This window comes from Mastomys coucha, unplaced genomic scaffold, assembly GCF_008632895.1.
Source record: "Mastomys coucha isolate ucsf_1 unplaced genomic scaffold, UCSF_Mcou_1 pScaffold5, whole genome shotgun sequence".
Classification (NCBI taxonomy): domain Eukaryota; kingdom Metazoa; phylum Chordata; class Mammalia; order Rodentia; family Muridae; genus Mastomys; species Mastomys coucha.
The window spans coordinates 55,949,047-55,968,483 of NW_022196911.1; the positions used below are offsets into that span (position 1 = coordinate 55,949,047).

General features: G+C 43.7%; 1 protein-coding gene, 1 non-coding gene and 2 pseudogenes across 6 annotated transcripts in view; 2 read left to right on the forward strand and 2 right to left on the reverse strand.

Annotated features, from left to right (window-relative positions):
- Positions 1–3,149: 3,149 nt before the first annotated feature.
- The window catches only part of Dhrs7b (dehydrogenase/reductase 7B), a 37,519-nt gene continuing 21,231 nt past the window's right edge, over positions 3,150–19,437 (forward strand). The window contains exons 1-3 of one of the 5 annotated variants that reach the window (XM_031352116.1): positions 3,183–3,249; positions 6,631–6,700; positions 15,295–15,427. Coding sequence is in view for 1 of the 5 variants with exons in the window: in XM_031352115.1 (XP_031207975.1) it covers positions 3,230–3,249 (20 nt within the window). In the remaining 4 variants the exon portion in view is untranslated. Of the gene's footprint in view, positions 3,250–6,630; positions 6,701–10,232; positions 10,391–15,294; positions 15,428–19,437 lie in introns of those variants that run through there. The other 4 variants (XM_031352118.1, XM_031352117.1, XM_031352115.1 and 1 more) reach the window with 4 other exon arrangements.
- On the reverse strand, positions 4,041–4,466 carry LOC116077137 (annotated as a pseudogene).
- LOC116077529 lies at positions 5,670–6,087 on the reverse strand (annotated as a pseudogene).
- On the forward strand, positions 12,762–12,899 carry LOC116079436. Its single transcript, XR_004113987.1, has one exon. It is a non-coding gene; the product is annotated as a small nucleolar RNA SNORA48 (small nucleolar RNA).

Below are 19,437 nucleotides of genomic sequence, written 5' to 3' on the forward strand. Positions count from 1 at the left end.
AAAGGCGTGCGCCACCACTGCCTGGCTGAAACCTGGACTTCTAAGTACCATAAGATTCTGAATCCTTGCTGGGCAGTGGTGGCACTAGCCTTTAATCCCAGCTTTTGGGAGGCAGAGGCAAGTGGATTTCTGAGTCTGAGGCCAGCCTGGTCTACAGAGTGAGTTCCAGGACAGCCAGGGCTACACAGAGAAACCCTGTCTCGAAAAACCAATAAAAAGAAAAGAAAAAAAAAAGATTCTGAATCCTATTTCTATTTTCCGTTTAAGCTGGCTTCCTTGGACAATACTTTGGCAGGGAACCTTATGCCTTTTGCCATTGGCAGATGGTTGTGGAAAACTGTAAGTTCCAGTTGTCCTTCACTGACACCTAGAGGAACTCTTTGTTACTATTTGGTACAAATGAAGCCTACACTTCTAAGTCTCCATTGACACTGCCTTGGCTGGGAGGGGAAAGAGTATCTAGTTATTGCTCCCTTCATAGCCTCTTCACATGTGGGCAGTGGTCTTGTTCTCAGTAAGTAGTGATGGAAATCCTGACTCTCTACTCGGCTTCAGCTTACATCACACAGAGATGGGGGGTGACTCCTTACACTTAAGTTGGGGTGGAAGCCCAAGTTCCCCTGTTGGTGCACTGACACTGTTGGACAAGAATGTCTTTACTGCCCACTGGGACTGGAAGTCCCAGCTCAGCAGTATTCTTTAAGAATATACTAGTGGAGAGGGAATGATGGCATGAGAGACTCTCTAGACTTTCTTTATCCAGTAAACATGGAGTAGCTGGAGGCCTTTTCTTCTGGTTTTGGAAACAGTTGAACTGTTTGTTGTTTTCTGGACGTTGTCCTCCTTTCTAAGCTGCTGCTCTCCTGGTCCTTTGCTTTTGCTTGCAGCTTGTGCTTGTTGCCTTTCTAGGTAGCCTATACCTCCAGCATCTATCTATCTATCTATCTATCTATCTATCTATCTATCTATCTATCTATCTATCTGATATTCCCAGGTACTCAGCAGGCTGAGGCAGGTGGATGACTGAGTCCATCGAGTCCAGGCTGGACAACTTAGGAAGATCTTAGCTCTCAAAATGAAAGTAAGAAAACAAACATGAGGCTGGAGAGATGGTTCAGTGGCTAAGAGCACTGACTGCTCTTCCAGAGGTCCTAAGTTCACTTCCCAGCAACCACATGGTGGCTCACAACCATCTGTAATGGGATATGATGCCCTCTTCTGGTGTGTCTGAAGACAGCTACAGTATACTCATATAAAATAAATAAATAAATTTTTAAATAAATAAATAAATAAGCCATAAAAGAAAACAAACAATAATAAAATAAGCATTCCACTATATTTCCAGATCTTGTGGATACTTGTAAGGATTATAATACAAGCACACTTGATTAGAAAAGGTAGCTGTTAAATGGCATACACATTTAGCTGCATTGTAATCAGGAGATGAGAAAGGGCAGGCTAGAGAGAATGGAGGAGAGTATACCCAAACTACATTATAAACTTGCATGAAAATATCTTTAGTCAACCTCCTGCCATCTATAATAAATAGACAACAATGAACATAAAATAAATGTGCTGGGTGATAGTGACATATGCCCTTAATCCCAGCACTCAGGAGGTAGAGGCAGGCAGATCTCTGAGGCCAGCCTAGTCGATAGAGTGAATTCCAGCACGGCTGGGGCTACACAGAGAAACTCTGTCTTCAAAAACTAAAAGAATATTTTTTTGCAACTTTTGTATCTTTTGAAATAAAATTTATTTCCAGCTATATGTATTACAGATTTAATTGCTTATTCTCTCTCTCTCTTTTCGGTTTTCCTAGACAGGGTTTTCCTGTATAGCCTTGGCTGTCCTGGAACTCACTCTGTAGACCAGGCTGGCCTCTGGCCTCGAACTCAGAAATCTGCCTGCCTCTGCCTCCCAAGTGCTGGGATTAAAGGCGTGCACCACAACTGCCCGGCACTTATTCACTCTCTTAATTGTTGTTGTTGTTGTTATAATTCTTATTTTGAGACAAGGTGTCTCTCTGTAGCCCTGGCCTTCCTGAAACTCGCTATGTAGACCAGGCTAGACTTGAACTCACAGCACTTGGGAGGCAGAAGCTGGAGGATCTATGTGAGTTTGAGGTCAGCCTGGTTTAAAGAGCAAGTTCCAAGATAGCCAAGGCTACATAAAGAAAACACAGGTCTCAAAAAACGAAAAAGAGGCGGCGGCGGTGGGGGGGGGGGTGTCGTGCAGAAAGAAAGAAAAAGAAAAAAAATTTCCTAGACTTAGCACTATTAATAGTACTAATATTATAATACTGCTACAATGTAATATAATAATACTAGAATAGTACGTTCCTAGTTGTGTTAAACGTGGCTACTTGTTGGAAGGAAAGGTGACTACTTGTGTGCAGGTCTGTCTTTATCTTCCTTTTTTTTCTTTTTTTTAAAAAAGATTTATTTATTTATTATATGTAAGTACACTGTAGCTGTCTTCAGACACTCCAGAAGAGAGGTCAGATCTCATTATAGATGGTTGTGAGCCACCATGTGGTTGCTAGGATCTAGACCTTTGGAAGAACAGCCAGTGCTCTTAACCGTTGAGCCGTCTCACCAGACCTGTTTCTATCCTCCTTAAAAACAAACAGCTGGGCAGTGGTGGCGCATGCTTTTAATCCCAGCACTTGGGAGGCAGAGGCAGGCAGATTTCTGAGTTCTAGCCTGGTCTACAGAGTGAGTTCCAGGACAGCCAGAGCTATACAGAGAAACCCTGACTCAAAACAAACAAACAAACAAACAAAACCCCCAGAAAAACCGACTCACCCCCTCTCCCCATCTTTGTAACATCACATAGCTGTTTATAATAATCTTGGCAGCTGTAGCATTTGTTTTTGCCTTTTTAGGGAGTGTCATGCAGCCTAGCCGGAAGGGGACCTTGTATTCCTGAGCTGCCTCCCTTCATCTCCCAAGTACTATGGATAACAGCAATATGCCATCACACTCAGCTTTGCAGAGCTCATTAAGTTTTTCTGAAAACCGACGGAACCCAAACCACTACTTAGAATTTTCCTCCGGAAGATTTATGGTAAAGGACTTAAGTAGACTGACGTCACTCAGATCTCAAAGACTAAACCCTACAGTTCTTGGGCGCATCTCCAAAGCGCATGTGCTCCCCAAATGTTGTGATTGGACGGAGCCATCTGCTTGACGTCAATTCCGAGGCGGGAGCATGAAGTTGATTGACCATGGTCTCTCCGTTCTCTAGGTAAAGGCTAAGGATTTTGCAACCTCTTGGTGAGGGGGAGTGAAGAGGACAGTGTCCTGTCTAAAGCTGAGGCGCAGGGTACATCTGATTTAAGAGACTGAGTGAGGCAGGGCACGCTGTGGACCCTGATGGCTTCCGGTTCCCGGCGGCGTCCCACCGTGAAGGAAGCAGGGTTCAGGCGCTAGGACTGACTGGAAAGCTGCCCCGGCATGCTCATCCGTGGAGGTCGCCTGGTCTGTGTGTGTGCGTTTCAGGGTCTGGATGGGCACCTGCGCCTAGAGCTCCCTAGGTCGTGTGCGCATAGCTACTGCGGCGTAACCCCAGTGCTGGAGCGTCCCGTCCCGTGGCACCCCTGCCCGGGGATGGGTTTTCGGAAAGGGCGAGCAAGATACTGACTCTGGAACATCCATGAGAATAGCTTTCTTAGATTAGACACTCTTCCAACTCTAACTGTGCGGGTTAGCGGGTGCAACTTTGGGCGGATGTCTTAAACATTCAACGACCGTTTCTTCAGTTAAAACTTAAGAAATATGGCGGTAGTAAAGTGTAAATAAGATTTTGCTTGCAAGGGCTTAGCTAGTGGCTGCATGTACTCAACACATGGTACACATACATTTCTCTTCAGGTCATTAGCCTTTAGTATAGTGATTTGAGAGTTAATACATACTCCTTTCTACACACACGACCTTGCACTGTCTCTCAGGTGGGTGTTTAATTTTGTTATTTTTCTCTTTGTGCGATATTTTATTAAGTGTCTTTACAGGGCAACAGCTAGCCTCCAGGCGCAGCTGCTAAGACCCTGTAGGCACTGGCTGGGACATATCAGATGGCTCTGGCTTCCCACCTTTTTGTTCTGAGATGGGGGTGGTGGGCAGGATCTCATCTTTGGATGCTCACATGGTCAAGCAGAGGCTTCTTAGGACTGATCTTAACACTTGGGTACCAGGGCAGCATGATCGTTACTAAAATGCCCACCACATCCTGTCTGAGCAACATTGTCAATATAGTAATTAACAGAGTCTCCACTGTGGATATCCACAAACTTCATTGGCCTTCTGTCCTTAGAACTTCCCATACACCACAGGCCTGGAAGCGTTGGCTCCACTGTCAATAATGAACGCTAACATACCATAGCAGGCCCTTTGAACAAGAACCCTCCTAAAAGTTTGTAACATAGAGATTTCAGGTGGGTATCTTTGTGCCTCAATGGTCCACATACTCACTAGTTTTAGTGGAACTGCCTGTAAAGACTTTTCAGTCTTGTAACCCTGTAGGGGTAATGGAAAGTTTGAGAGAAGTAGCCGGTGGCAAGGGACCCCTTAGCGATACAGTTTGAACTAGCCAGCAAGAGCTACTTGTTTTAGAGGTGCAGGAAGGGAAACTAACTAGAGTACCCACCACTATCTGTCTATTACAGATGCCCACTTTTCTCATCACAACAGAGTAAAGTTGGTAGTATCCTCAGAAGCGTCCTGGAAGCTAAGCTGCAGCAAATGAATGAGGGAGGCAAGCTTTTAGATACACTCCTCTATGCAAAAGCCGTGCTTCTTTGTGTGTGTGGGGGGGAGATTGCCTTTGAGTTGGTCTTTGTAAATGAAACTATTGAAAGATTGTTACAAGTGCTATGCACCGGCTTAGTGTGGAGGCTGGGATTCATCCTTCCACCCCCAGTGGCAGGCACTTGGGGGTGTCTGTAGGTGCAGTTACTCCCCAGGCAGGAGGTCACAAGGTCAGGAGTTGGAGGCTATTCCCAGGTAGTTACTTTTTTTTTTTTTTTTGAAGATACAAAATGTCTGTTCACTCCAGATAGGACAGTCCAAAGTCCATCCAAGTCTAGCTTGGTAAAGCCATGAGTTTTAATTATTAAGATGATTTACGGGAGCCTGGCTGAAGGATTACTTAGAGGAAACAGGAATAATTCAAGGGCATCTGCATCACTGAAATGCCCATCTCAGAATGGGAGCTACATTGTTGGTTTCTATTCACCTTGCAGGCAGCTCCACCACTGAACACTCTTCTCTCTGTCAGCAGTCATTTGCGCTCTAACGACTACTCAGCATGATGTTCATTCATATTGCTGTCAGGACCTGCCTTGTTGAGTCTTGAAAGTTTTATGAACTTTCAGACTTAGAAATTTCTTATTTCATGAGCTGGGTGACCCTTCTTTGTTTGTTTAATTTTTCCTTTCTAACATTAGAGTTCGTTGGGATCATTTATTTTTATTCTAGTACATGGATTAGTAGGATAAATAGAATTTCTTTTTTCTCTTGTTTTGTTTTTTTTTTTTTTTTTTTTTTTTTTTTTTTTTTTTTTTTTTTTTGTAGAAACTTTTTAGTTTATTTGTCCTCTCAGAAACCTGCACATCACAGCAGAACATCAAGTCAGCACAGTCTACTCCTTTGGCTGTATCCAGTCTCCACTCACTTTTTGCCAGCACCAACATTGGCCTTTGCAGTCCCCCTGACATTCTTCATTCTGTTCTTGTGTTCCTTTCGCTGTTTTCGGGAAGTCTTTTTCTTCTCATAAAGGCCATGTCTTTCAAGTCTGTGTTTAGGTTCATTCTTCCCTGCACAATCTAAAGAATCATAGATCATGCCAAAGCATGCCACTACAGAAGTGGGTTCTGAATCCAAATACAAAGACAACATCTGGTGTGGTTTTGTACATTTTGGCCAACTTTTCCCGAATTTCTGTCTTCGGTACTGTTGCCTTCCCGGGATGAAGGACATCAATGACCATCTGTTTCCTCTGAAGCAGACGGTTTGTCATGAACTTCCTGGTCCGGATGGTTACTGTGTCATTCATGATGGCTATGGAGCGGGAGCTGTAGAGGAGGAAAAGAGTTTTTTGTTTTTTTTTCGAGACAGGGTTTCTCTGTATGGAACTCACTCTGTAGACCAGGCTGGCCTCGAACTCAAAGATCCACCTGCCTCTGCCTTCCAAGTGCTGGGATTAAAGGTGTGTGCCACCACCGCCTGGCAGAATTTTCTTTTTCTTATAGAGAACAGCTCTGAAAAGCTATTTGCTGTATTGGGAAGAATCTTTGCTCAATTTCCCCTCCCCCCCCCAAGGGGGCTGGAAAGATGGCTCAATGGTTAAGGACACTGACTGCTCTTCCAGAGGACCCAGGTTCAAATCTTAGCACTCACATGGTAGCACATAGCTATAACTCCAAGATCTGACACTCTCATGTAGACATGTAGGCAAAATAAATGCACATAAAATAAAACTGAATAGAAAAATTCTTTTCTCAGTTACAGATTAAGTAGGGACTTGGTAAGAATAGTAAAAATAAAGTTACTATGTACTAGTAACACATATTTCTACTGAAGAGGAAAATGTAGCTTAGTCCCTTTTCTTTTTTTCCTCCGTATTTCACAGTGCCATCATGGAGTCTAGGCTGGCATCACACTCATCCGTCAGCTTTAGCCTCCCCGGGCTGGAATTGCAGGTACGCACTGCTGTGACTCATGAGCTTTGTTTTGTTTTTCCCAAGATAGGGTTTCTGTAGACTAGGCTGGTCTTGAACTCAGAGACCTCTGCCTTCTGATTATTGGGATTAAAGGCATGCATTGCCACCACCCAGCCGACAAGTTTTATTTTTATGGATAAAAAAATTGAAGATCAGAAAAACTAAACAATGTGTCTAAATGAGAGAAGCTAAGAGGGAACCACAGCAGAATTAAAGGAGTATGTGGAAGAGTGAAGGAGGCACCACAAAGTGGGATGCTGAAGGGAAGCCTAGTGAAGGAACATGGCATATATCTTAAAGGTGCGAGGCTTGTTTCATCTGGGTGTCTTTGGCCAAGGACTGAGAGGTCTTGTAGCTCTTAAATCCCAGGCTTGGAACGCTCTTGCCTTAAAGAACCTAATGCGGGGCACGCCTTTAATCCCAGCACTTGGGAGGCAGAGGCAGGTGGATTTCTGAGTTCGAGGCCAGCCTGGTCTACAGAGTGAGTTCCAGGACAGCCAGAGCTACACAGAGAAACCCTGTCTCGAAAAACAAAAAACAAACAAACAAACAAACAAACAAAAAAAGGCATGTGCTGCCACTACCACCCGGCTTCTTAAGTGAGTACATGATCATTCTCTCCTTTAAAAGGTGGTCTTTTGGCAAATATAGCATACAGCCATATGCAGCTTAGTAATTGGATACAATGCTGCCATTACATAAACATCTGAATGTGTATTTGCACAAACCAAGATTGTCACAATGTCAGAAGATTATGTAATCTTATGGGCTATCATCATCATGTATGTGGTTCATCATTGGCCAAAATGGCTGTACCTAGCTAGATATGTTGTAAAGATGTGTTTCAAAGCTATAGTTAAAACAGGGGATTGGGAAAGGAAGTTTGTGGCATAATATACCCACTAAAGGACCACAACCTAAGCTCTAGTCTACTGGTGAATGGTTGTGGCTTAGACATAATGATTTCAGGATTGACAGGAGTAATGTTGACTTCAGTGCAGTGGCACAGTCTCAGTTGTTGTTACTGTTGCTGTTGTTGTTACTGTTGCTGTTACTGTTGCTGTTGTTACTATTGCTGTTGTTGTTACTGTTGTTATTGCTGCTAGCCATTTTACCACAAAAGAGGCCAGCGACCAGCCTAAGACAACTAACTACATGGAAGGCTTTGAGGGCGTCTGATCTCATTAAGTGTGCTTGTGAGCTACTATGTGGTTGCTAGGATTTGAACTCAAGACCTTTGGAAGATCAGTTGGTGCTCTTACCTGTTGAGCCATCTCTCCAGCTCAGATGTATTATTTTATTACACTGTAGATCTCTTTAGACACACCAGAAGAAGGCATCAGATCCCATTACAGATGGTTGTGAGCCACCATGTGCTTGCTAGAAATTGAACTCAGGACCTCTGGAAGAGCAGTTAGTGAGTGCTCTTAACCACTGAGCCATCTCTCTAGCCCGAGACAGGGTTTCTCTATGTAGCCATGGTTATCCTGGAACTCACTCTGTAGACCAGACCAGGATGGCTTCAAACTCAAGATCTTCCTGCTGAGATTAAAGGTGTGCACCACCCAGGCGCTCTCTCTCTCTCTCTCTCTCTCTCTCTCTCTCTCTCTCTCTCTCTCTCTCTCTCTCTCTGTCTCTCTCTGTGTGTGTGTGTGTTTGTGTGTGTTTTTGTGTATGTATATGTAGTGTAAATGGGATTATTTTCCAGTTGGTATGTTTACCAATGATATATTGGAAGATCACTGACTTCTGTTCATTTGGTTTTGTGACCTGCAGCTTTGTTGAAAGTGCTGTTGGCTCCGGGTGGTGGTGGCGCATGCCTTTAATCCCAGCACTTGGGAGGCAGAGGCAGGTGGATTTCTGAGTTCGAGGCCAGCCTGGTCTACAGAGTGAGTTCCAGGACAGCCAGGGCTATACAGAGAAACCCTGTCTCGAAAAAAAAAAAAAAAAGAAAGAAAGTGCTGTTGGCTCAAAAAACCAAAAAAAGAAAAAAAGTGCTGTTGGTCCTAAGAGTTGGCTGGTAGTCTTTCGGGGCTCTTGAGTGTGGAATCTTGCCATCTGTAAACAGGGACACTTTGCCCTGTTTGTGGCCCTTTTATTATTTCCTTCTTATCACCCTAGGTAAGGCTTCAAGCACTACTGAACAAAACTGGGAGCGTGGGTACCTTTGCCTTATTGAATTTTATTTGTAAGATTTTATTAATTTTTTTGTGTTCATGTTTTTCAGAAAGATTGGTCTATAGCTCTGTTTGGTCATGTGATAATACAGACTTTGTTAAAGGGTGGAAGTGGTTCTTCCTTTTCTTTCTATTTTTATTGGTTTTTTTTGAGACAGGGTTTCTCTGTGTAGCCCTGGCTGTCCTGGAACTCACTCTGTAGACCAGGCTGGCCTCGAACTCAGAAATTCTGCCTGCCTCTGCCTCCCAAGTGCTGGGATTAAAGACGTGTGCCACCACCACCTGGCTGTTTCTTCCTTTTCTATTTGGTGGAATGATTTGAGAAGTATTCATGTTAGTCCTTTGAAGCTCTGGTAGGATTCTGTGCTGAACCCATTTGGTTTTGTGCTTGTTTTAGTCAACAGATTTGTAATTACTGCTTTAGGTCTCATTGCTTGTTACAGGCCTTTTAAAATTAATTCATCTCCATTTAATTTTGGTAGGTTTTATGCATCTAGAAATTTATCTGTTTCATTTATACTTTCCAGTTTAGTGAAATAAAAAAAAATTAAGTTATGTGCTCATGATTTTCTGTATTTCTTTGGTATCCATTGTAATATTTTCTTTTTTATCTCTAATTTTACTAATTTAGGGCCTTTTTGCTGTTTTTTTGTGCGGCTAGTTTGGTTAAGGATTTGTCAGTCTTATTTATCTTTTCAAATAATCAGCTTTTTGTGTTTTTCTGTCTTTGTTTCATTAACTTCTCTTTCACCCTTACTTCTTCCTAGCAATTTTATGTTTTAAATGACTTAAGCTGCATCATTAGGTTAGGATCTCTGTGATTTCAATTTTTTTTTAATTTGTATGTGTGTTTGCTGTGAGTGTGTGCTTGCTATGTGTATTGTGTAAGTATATGTGTGTTTACTGTGTATGTGTGTGTATATATATGTGTGTGTGTGTGTGTGTGTGTGTGTTTGTGTGTGTGCTTGCTGTCTGCCTGTGTTTGTGTTTAGTGTGTGTGTGCTTACTGTGTGTGTAAAGACCAAAAGAGAATGTGTCTTTTTTTGTTGTTCAATTGTAAGACTTTTCTGGCTTCCTTCAGTGACTCATCTTTTCAGTGGTTTTCTTTTCATTGGATTTATTTGTGAGGTCAGGTTCCTCTGTATAGCTCTGCTAGCTTGGAACTCCATGAAGCCCAGACAAGCCTGAAACTCACAGACTTCTGCCTGCCTCTGCCTCCCAAGAATAGTGTGTAGTTTAATTTCCACAAGGTTGTATGTTTTCTGTAATTTCTCTTGCTACTGATTTATAAACTTTTTAAAAATATTTATTTCATGTCATCCATGTGTATTCAGGAGCCTGTGGGAGTGAGAAGAGAGTATAAGATCCCCTGGAACTAGAGTTGTAAGCATCGCATAGGTGCTAAGAACTGATCCTGTCTCTTCTGTAAGAGCAGTAAATGCTCTTAACTGCCGAGCCACCTCGCAGCCCTTGATTCTCCCCATGTAGTCAGGTAAAATAGAAGGAATTATTTCACTCTTCTAGTATTTGTTGTGAACTGCTTTATATCCAAATAAGTGATATATTTTAGAGAAAGGTCCATGAACTACTGAGAAAAATTGTGTATTGGGTAAAATGTCCTGTAGATGTCTGTTAGGTTCATTTGATCTGTGGTGCCATTTAATTATATTGTTTTACTGTTTATGTTTTGTCAGGTTTATCTGTCTAATGATGAGAGAGGAGGTTTTAAAGTAACCGACTGTTAGTGTATTGGGATCAATCAGTCGGTTTATACATTTAGAACTATAATTTTCTCTTGATATATTGCTCCCTTGAGCAGTATGAAGTGACTGTTTTTACCTCTTCTGACTTGATATGATTTGTAGTGTATTTATCAGACACTAGAATAGCAGCACCTGCCCTGCTTTGGTTGCATTTCTTTGGAAGATCTTTCCCATATGTTCTGGTTATAGCTTTGGGTGTCAACTTGACATCCCCTGTCATCTAGCGGGGAGCATCTCAGTTGAAGAATTGCTTGGGTCGGACTGGCCTGTGGGCATGCCTGTAGGGCATTGTCATTACTGCTAGTTGATGTGGAGGTGGCACCATCACTGTGGGTGTCACCAGGTAGGTCTGGGCTGTATAAGAAGCTAGCTGACATGTACCCAAGTGAGACTCAGAGGGACCCAGTGAGCGGCCTTCCTGCCTGGGATCTGCTCCGGGTTCTTACCTTCAGTTCCTGCTCTGACTTCCTTCAGACTATTATCTGTAAGTGTACACTAAGAAACCCTTTCTTTCCTAAAATTTCATGTGGTCATGGTGTTTATTACAGCAATGGACAGCAACTAGAGTTCCATCTTTTCTCTCTCTCTCTCTCTCTCTCTCTCTCTCTCTCTCAGATTTATTTAAATAGTGCATGTGAGTACACTGTTGTTATCTTCAGACACACCAGAAGAAGGCATCAGATTCCATTACAGATGGTTGTGAGCCACCATGTGGTTGCTGGGAATTGAACTCAGGACCTATGGAAGAACAGTCAGTGCTCTTAACTGTTTGAGCCATCTCTCCAGCCCTGGATTCTGCTTTCTTTTTCTTTTCTTTTTCTTTTTTTCTTCCTTCCTTTTTTTTTTTTTGGTATAGAATAGAGTTTATTTAGGGCATGGGGAGGGGTGTTAGAGGGTAGCAGAGGCAGAGAAAGGCAGAGAGAAGGAGAGAGTGGAGAAGTAGGGGCCAGCCATGACCACGTGGAGATGGGGAACAAAGGGACCAGGGAGAGAAGCAGGAGTAAGCGCGGAATTCTGGTTTCTAATCCAGTGTGCTGGTCTGCATCTTTATAGGACATTGACAGTTAACATTCAGTTGTTCTTGAGAGGTGTATCTTTGGGTCCCATCATCTTGCTGTTTTTTTGTTTGTTTTTGATGTTTTCTTTCTTTTTTTTTTTTTTAAAGATTATTTTATTTTATGTGTATGAGTACACTGTAGCTGTACGGATGGTTATGAGCCTTCATGTGGTTGTTGGGAATTGAATTTAGGACTTCTGCTCGCTCTGGTCAGCCCTGCTTGCTCTGGTCAGTTGGCCCTGCTTGCTCCTGTAGCTGTCTTCAGACACACCAGAAGAGGGTGTCAGATCTCAATACAGGTGGTTGTGAGCCACCATGTGGTTGCTGGGATTTGAACTCAGGACCTTCAAGAGCAGCCATTGCTCTTATCCGCTGAGCCATCTCACCAGCCTTGATGTTTTCTTTGTCCTCTTCTGTTTAACAACTGTCTTAGCCTTGTTAATTTCTTCTCTGTAGCCTCTTGGATGTATATGTCTTTCTTGTCCATTATCGTCTGTAGGACTGGCTTGGTGGTCTGCAGTCCCTTTAGCTTTTGTCATGGAAAGTTGTTATTCCTTCTTTTATGATAGTTGATATATTAGTGTGGTGTCATAGTTACTTTTCTATTGCTAAGAGAGTTTATTGGGGGCCCACAGTTTCAGAGGGTGAGTCCATGACACTATGATGGTGGTGGGGAACATGACAGCAGGAAGGCAGGCCATCTCTGGAGTAATAGCTGAAAGCTTACATCCTGATCCACATACAAGAAGCAAAGAGTACTAACTGGGAATAGCTTCAGCTTTGAAACTTCAAAGCCCACCTCCAGTGACACACCTCCTCCAATAAGTCCACTCCTCCCAATCCTTCCCCAACAGTTCCACCAACTAGGGACCAAGCATTCAAGTGAGTGAACCAATAGAGGCCATTTTCATTCAACCCATGACATTCTGCTCCCTGGCCCCATAGGCTTGGAGTCATATCGTAATACAAAATTCATTTAGCACAACTTCAAAAGTCCTCATAGTCTTTCACTGTCCCAATACTGTTTAAAAGTCCAGAGTCTCAACCCTGGGCAATGGGCACAGAGACACCTTAGTGGTGTTCTTCTGTCAGTCAAGGGCAGGGCAGATAGCAGGCCTTTGTTCATCCTATCTTGATGCCTGGCTTGGTGGCCAAAGTTATTTCATGCCTAGGGCACATTAAAAAAAAAAAAAGCTGGGTGGTGACTTCTGTAATGCTTGCCTTTATCTCTAGCACTTAGGAGGCAGAAGTTGAATCTCCAAGTTCAAGGCCAGCCTGCTCTGCAGTGCTAGTTCTAGGACAGCCAGGGCTACACAGAGAAACCCTGCCTTGAAAAAGAAACAAACAGCTGGGCGGTGGTGGGGCACGCCTTTAATCCCAGCACTTGGGAGGCAGAGGCAGGTGAATTTCTGAGTTTGAGGCCAGCCTGGTCTACAGCCTGAGTTCCAAGACAGCCAGGGCTATACAGAGAAACCCTGTCTCGAAAAACCAAAACCAACCAACCAACCAAACAAACACTTTTCAAAGTCTCTTCTGAGACTCAAGGCAATCTCTTAATTATAACCCCTGTAAAATCAAAAACCAAATTACATACACCCAACCTACAGTGTCACAGAAAATATGTTACGATTCAAAAAGAGAGGAATGTGGCACAGTGAGGAAACCCTGGCACAAAGCAAGATGGAAACGTAGCAGGGCAAACTACAAATCCTATAGCAACACGTCTGATGTCAAAGGGCTCAGATAATGTTTTAGTCAGTGTTCTATTGCTGTGAAGAGACACCATGACCACAGCAACTCTTAGAAAAGAAAGCATTTAACTGGGGCTTGCTATCAGAGCAGGGAGCAGTATGGTGGCAGACATGGTGCTAGAGAAGTGGTTCAGAGTTTTATATCTATATCTGCATCTGCAGGCAGCAGCAAGAGAGACTCTGGGCTTAGAATGGGTTTTTTGAAATCTCAGAGTCACCCTCAGTGACATACTTCCTCCAAAAAGGCCACACCTCCTAATCCTTAAAAATAGTACCTCTCTGTGGTGACCAAGTATTCAGATCTGTGAGCCTGTGACAGATATTCTCATTCAAACTACCACGTTCTACTCCATGGCCCCAATAAGCCTGTAGCCATATATTATAATACAAATTGTATTTAGTCCAACTTCAGAAGTTTTCATAGTCTATCACAATCTCAACACTGTTTAACACCAAAGTCTCAGGGCTGGAGAGATGCCTCAGTGCTTAAGAGCACTGACTGTTCTTCCAGAGGTCATGAGTTCAATTCCCAGCAACCACATGGTGGCTCACAATCATCTGTAATATGATCCGATACCCTCTTCTGATGTGTCTGAAGACAGCTACAGTGTACTCATATGCATAGAATAAATAAATAAATCTTTAAAAAGCCCAAAAAGTCCAAAGTCTTTTGAGACTAAAGGCAAACTCTTAACTGTTATCCCCATAAAATCAAAATAAAGAAGCAGATCACATACTTCCAACATACAATGGCAAAGGATATACACTACTATTCCAAAAGGGAGGAGACAGAGCACAGTGAGGAAGTACTGGATGAGAACAAGACCAAAAAGTTCAAATTCTGTATCTCCCGTGTTTGGTGTCAAAGTGCTCTTCAGATCTGGAGATCTTTTCAGCTTTGTTGACTGCGGTGTACTCACTTCTCTTGGACTAGGTCCACTCCCTGTTATCGCTCCCCTTGTCAGGTATACGGTGACCTAAGCATCTCCAACATCCTGGGATCTTCAATGCAATCCAGGCTTCAGCTTCAAAGCTTCACACAATAGCTTCTCTGGGCCTGCCTGCAGCTACACTTCTGAAACATGCCTGGCCTCAGCAGCTTTCCTTAGCCTCGGAGGGAGATTCCAGGATCCCTTCCTGTAGTTTTGGCTCTAAAGTCAGAAGAACCATGTGGCCAGCACTGCTAACTTCCGTTTGCTGGGACTGGAACTTGGCCTCTTTGTTCAAATACATTTTCACCAGCTTTCTGGTTTTGATGGTATCTGTCACTGCTCAAGCTTTTCTTTAATTCCTTTTCATGGGGCTGGAGAGATAGATGGCTCAGTGGTTAAGAGCACCGACTGCTCTTCCAGAGGTCCAGAGTTCAATTCCCAGCAACCACATGGTGGCTCACAACCATCTGTAATGGGATCTGATGCCCTCTTCTGGTGTGTCTGAATACAGCAACAGTGTACTCGTTATACATAAAATAAAAATTGCTGTAATTCTTTTTCATGAAATTAGGAGCTCAGCTGGGTGGGATCTTGCCCTGAAGTAACCACTCCCTCAGGGTCAGGCTTTTCTTTAAATTTTTTATCTCCATTACACTTTCTGGTGCTCTTTTTCTTTTTTTTGGTTTTTCAAGACCAGGTTTCTCTGTGCAGCCCTGGCTGTCCTGGAACTCACTCTGTAGACCAGGCTGGCCTTGAACTCAGAAATCCGCCTGCCTCTGCCGCCCAAGTGCTGGGACTAAAGGCGTGCGCCACCACTGCCCGGCTGGTGCTCCTTTTCTCCTCAAAGTGTACACTTTATTTTTCCTTTCTCAGCTTGCTCCTTTTCATTACAGATCTGCCTAAGAGTGACCGCTAATAACCACGTGACACAGTCAATACTAGATTGCCTTGAAACCTCCTCTGCCAGTTCTGCTTCAGCCAGACTTTTTGGATAAGGGCAGAGCCGCCACCTCATTTGACACCAAGGTATCACAAGAATAGTGTCCAGACTACTTAATAATAGTCTCTCCTCTGAAACCCATTGCTCTCAGGACCATTGTCTTCTATACTTCTACTACTTACATGGCTCATGAGTCCACTTAATAAAAGTATTCAACTGCTTTCCTAACTCAAACACTACATTCCATCAAGAAGCAGCACGGTCAGGCCTGTCACAGAAATAACCCGCTTTCTTCTTCATTCTGCTCTTCCATTGCTGTGAAGAGACACCGTGACACACCAACTCATATGGAGGAAAGCACTTAATCAGGGTTTGCTTACAGTTTCAGAGCCTTGGTCCATTATCATCATGGCAGGGAGCATAGTGGCATACAGGCAGGCATTGCTGGAGAAGTAGTTCAGAGTTCTACATCTGGATCTGCAGGAGCAGGAAGAGATAGACTCTGGGCTGGGAATGGGCTTTTTGAAACCTCAAAGTCTACCCTCATCGACACACTTCCTCCAACAAGGCCACACTTCCTAATCCTTTCAAATAGGAGTGGTGACCAACTATTCAAATCTGTGAGCCCATGAGGGCCATTTTCATTCAAACTGCCACAGATGGCTTTGCCCTTCTGGCTTTGCTGCGTGTGATGTACCTTCTCTAGGGCACACTCCACCCCTCATGTGCAGTTTTTTTTTTAAAGATTTATTTATTATTATAAATAAGGACATTGTAGCTAATCTTCATACACACCAGAAGAGGGCGTCAGATCTCATTACAGGTGGTTGTGAGCCACCATGTGGTTGCTGGGATTTGAACTCAAGACTTTCGGAAGAGCAGTCAGTGCTCTTACCGGCTGAGCCATCTCGCCAGCCCCTCATGAGCAGTTTTTATTTCAGCTTGCCATTCTACTTTAGTGTTCAGGACAGACTGTTGTAGGGTGAGCTGATGCTTTTCTTTTGTACTTGTGCAGGGCACCAGGCTTTACCCTCAGACTTCCACTGCAAGTTGGCCTGTGGTAGTCCACAGTAAACCCATCATGAAAATAGAGTGCCAGCTGCCAATACAAGAGTCATTCCTTCCTTAAGCATAAAGGGACACCAGCAGTACTGCACGCACTAGTGTACTGGTTATCTGTGATCAGTCGCAAGCTGCCACGTAGAGGCGTACATCCTGGGTATACACAGGAGGAATGGTAGACGGAAGGAAAAGAGGCAGGCTGAGCTGTAGGAGTTTTGTGAAAGGGAGACTAAGAAGCGAGTGTTAAAAATAGTTGTACAAATAACAGAGCAGCCTTTTGACTGGAGGACAGGCAGCCAGGACACTAGGCTATAGAGAGAAAAGAAAGATAATAGAAGTTGTAGGCAGAGAAACCAACAGCAACAGTGAGGGTTTTGCTGGTTGGCTACAGGGACCTGGCCATAGTTCATAAACAAAGCTGGGAGGAGACTGGGTGTGAGGCCACACACTGCTGACTCCCTGACCTAATAGGCGACTTGGGATTCAGGCCAAAGTCTCCCAGTACTCAACTGCAAAGGTGGCTGGGAGCTGGGACCGAAGAGCAGGCGGTTCTCTAACTTCAGATGGTGCAGAGCAGGTGGGTTCTCTAGTAGCTAATGGGTTAAGCAGTTGGGGTTGAAGACTGGGCTGGTGGTCTTGGTGTCTGTCCCTCCGCTCTTCCTCTTCTCTGACTGTCTGGTCTGGTACTTACTGGCTATTTCTTGAGTGCTGACATTACAACTGTGCATCATTATAACTGGTCCTGCTCAGACTTTTGGAAAATTGATAGGAAATTTCAGATTTCTTCAGGGAATTTTAGTCTTGCATTGAAGCCTTGTCCACCCTCTGGCCCTGTTTGCTTATAGTGTGGCTCAGTATTGCATGATTTCCTTTTTACAGACCTGGACCAATTCCTCCCTGTGCCCTGGAGAGTTCTTAGGACCTGTCTTGTGATTTTCAGATTTAGATGTTTTATTTCTGTGCATAGTTTTGGATGACATTACACCTGCCTGTTTTTACCAATGATTTGAGTATTAAAACATTGCTTTAAAGAATAAAGGAGTCCTGGGAACAGATTCCACTTCTGACTCACAGTGATAAACTTTGGCCAAAGTAATCGAAAGGCGTGATATCATCAGGGTGACATAGTTTTATATTGAAGTCAGTGGTTTTTTTTTTTTTTTTTTTTTTTTGGTTTTTCGAGACAGGATTTCTCTGTGTATCCCTGGCTGTCCTGGAACTCACTCTGTAGACTAGGCTGGCCTCAAACTCAGAAATTTGCTTCCCTCTGCCCCCCAAGCGCTGGGATTAAAAGCGTGCGCCACCACCGCCTGGCTGAAGTCAGTGTTCTTGAAGCCATTGCTACAACACCTGGTGGAAGAGAAAAAGAGCAGCTGAATGTGAGAGCTCATCACTCTGGCTGCCTGGCTTGAGGAACATCTTAAAGGGGTTGCCCACATGCGCTTAACTGTAGGTCTAGAACTTATTAATCTCATAGAGTGTGCAACTTCCTTATGCCTTAGGTCCCTCACTGGCAGGTTAGTGGCTGTGACTGGTGTACATGCTGCATGTGCAGGTGGCACATCCTTACGTTGGAGGTCTGTGCTCCGCACTTCCTGGCCAAGGAGCTCTCCCTGTTTCCTGTCCTGCTTCCCACTCTTGTCAGATAGCCCCTGGAAGAGTCCATCCCCTTTTCCTACCAGTTGATATCTGGAAAATGTGAGCAGAGTAAGTCCCTCACCCCTATTTTGCTGTTGGGTTGGGTTGGTTTTTTTCTTTTTAATTTTTGTTTTTGAGACAGGCTCTCACTGTGTAGACTAGGCTGGCCTCAGATTCACAGAGATCCCAGGGCCTTTGCCTTTGGAGTGCTGGAATCTGACTCCTTTGTATACTGTCACTCTTGCCTTCCTGGTCCATGATTTGGCCATACCCTGAAACAGAAGCTAATAAGCATTTAGATGAAAAGTGCATACTTTTTGGTTTTTCGAGACAGGGTTTCTCTGTGTAACCCTGGCTATCCTGGAACTCACTCTGTAGACCAGGCTAGCCTCAAACTCAGAACTTCACCTGCTTCTGCCTCCCAAGTGCTGGGATTAAAGGTGTGCACCACCACTGCCTGGCTTGCTCTGATGTTTAATTTATTGTGTGTCTGCCTCTGACATAGCTTGACAGACCAAATGAGTCAGCTGTGGACACTCCTTACAGACATTGGCATGGGCTGAGGATGGGTCCTGTTAGTCCTGCACAATATTTGTCCTGAGTGGAATGTGTCATAGTTATTTCTCTATTGCTGTGACAAAACATCATGACCAAGGCAACTTATAAAAGAAAGCATTTAATTGGGCTTACAGTTCTAGAGAATAAAGCCCACGATGGCATAGCAAAGGTATGGAAGCAGAAACAACTGAGTGCTCGGGTCTCAGTCTGCAATAGGAAACAGAACAAACACAAGCCTTTTGAAACCTCAAAGCCTGCCCCAGTGACACACGTTCCTGAACAAGGCTGTGGCTAAATCTTGCCCAAACAGTTCCACAAACATGAGGACCATTCTCATTCAAACCTCCACAGTTCCACAAACACGAGGACCATTCTCATTCAAACCTCCACGTTCTACTCCCTGGCCCCATCGCCTTGTAGCCACATCTTAATACAAAATACATTTAGTCCAACGTCAAAGGTTGGACTCAGTGCCTCAGTAGTTTAAAAGTCCAAGTCTCGGTCGGGTGGTGGTGCACGCCTTTAATCCCAGCACTTGGGAGGCAGAGGCAGGTGGATTTCTGAGTTCGAGGCCAGCCTGGTCTACAGAGTGAGTTCCAGGATAGCCAGGGCTATACAGAGAAACCCTGTCTTGAAAAACCAAAAAAAAAAAAAAAAGTCTAAACTCTCTTTGAGACTCAAGGTAAGAGATTCATTTATTAATCTCTTAATTGTAACCCCCTATAAAATCAAAAAGCAAGTTACATATTTCTAACATACAATAACACAGGCTATTTGTCACCATTCTTTTTTTTTCTTTCTTTTTTTCTTTTTTTCTTTTTCTTTTTTTTTTTTTTTT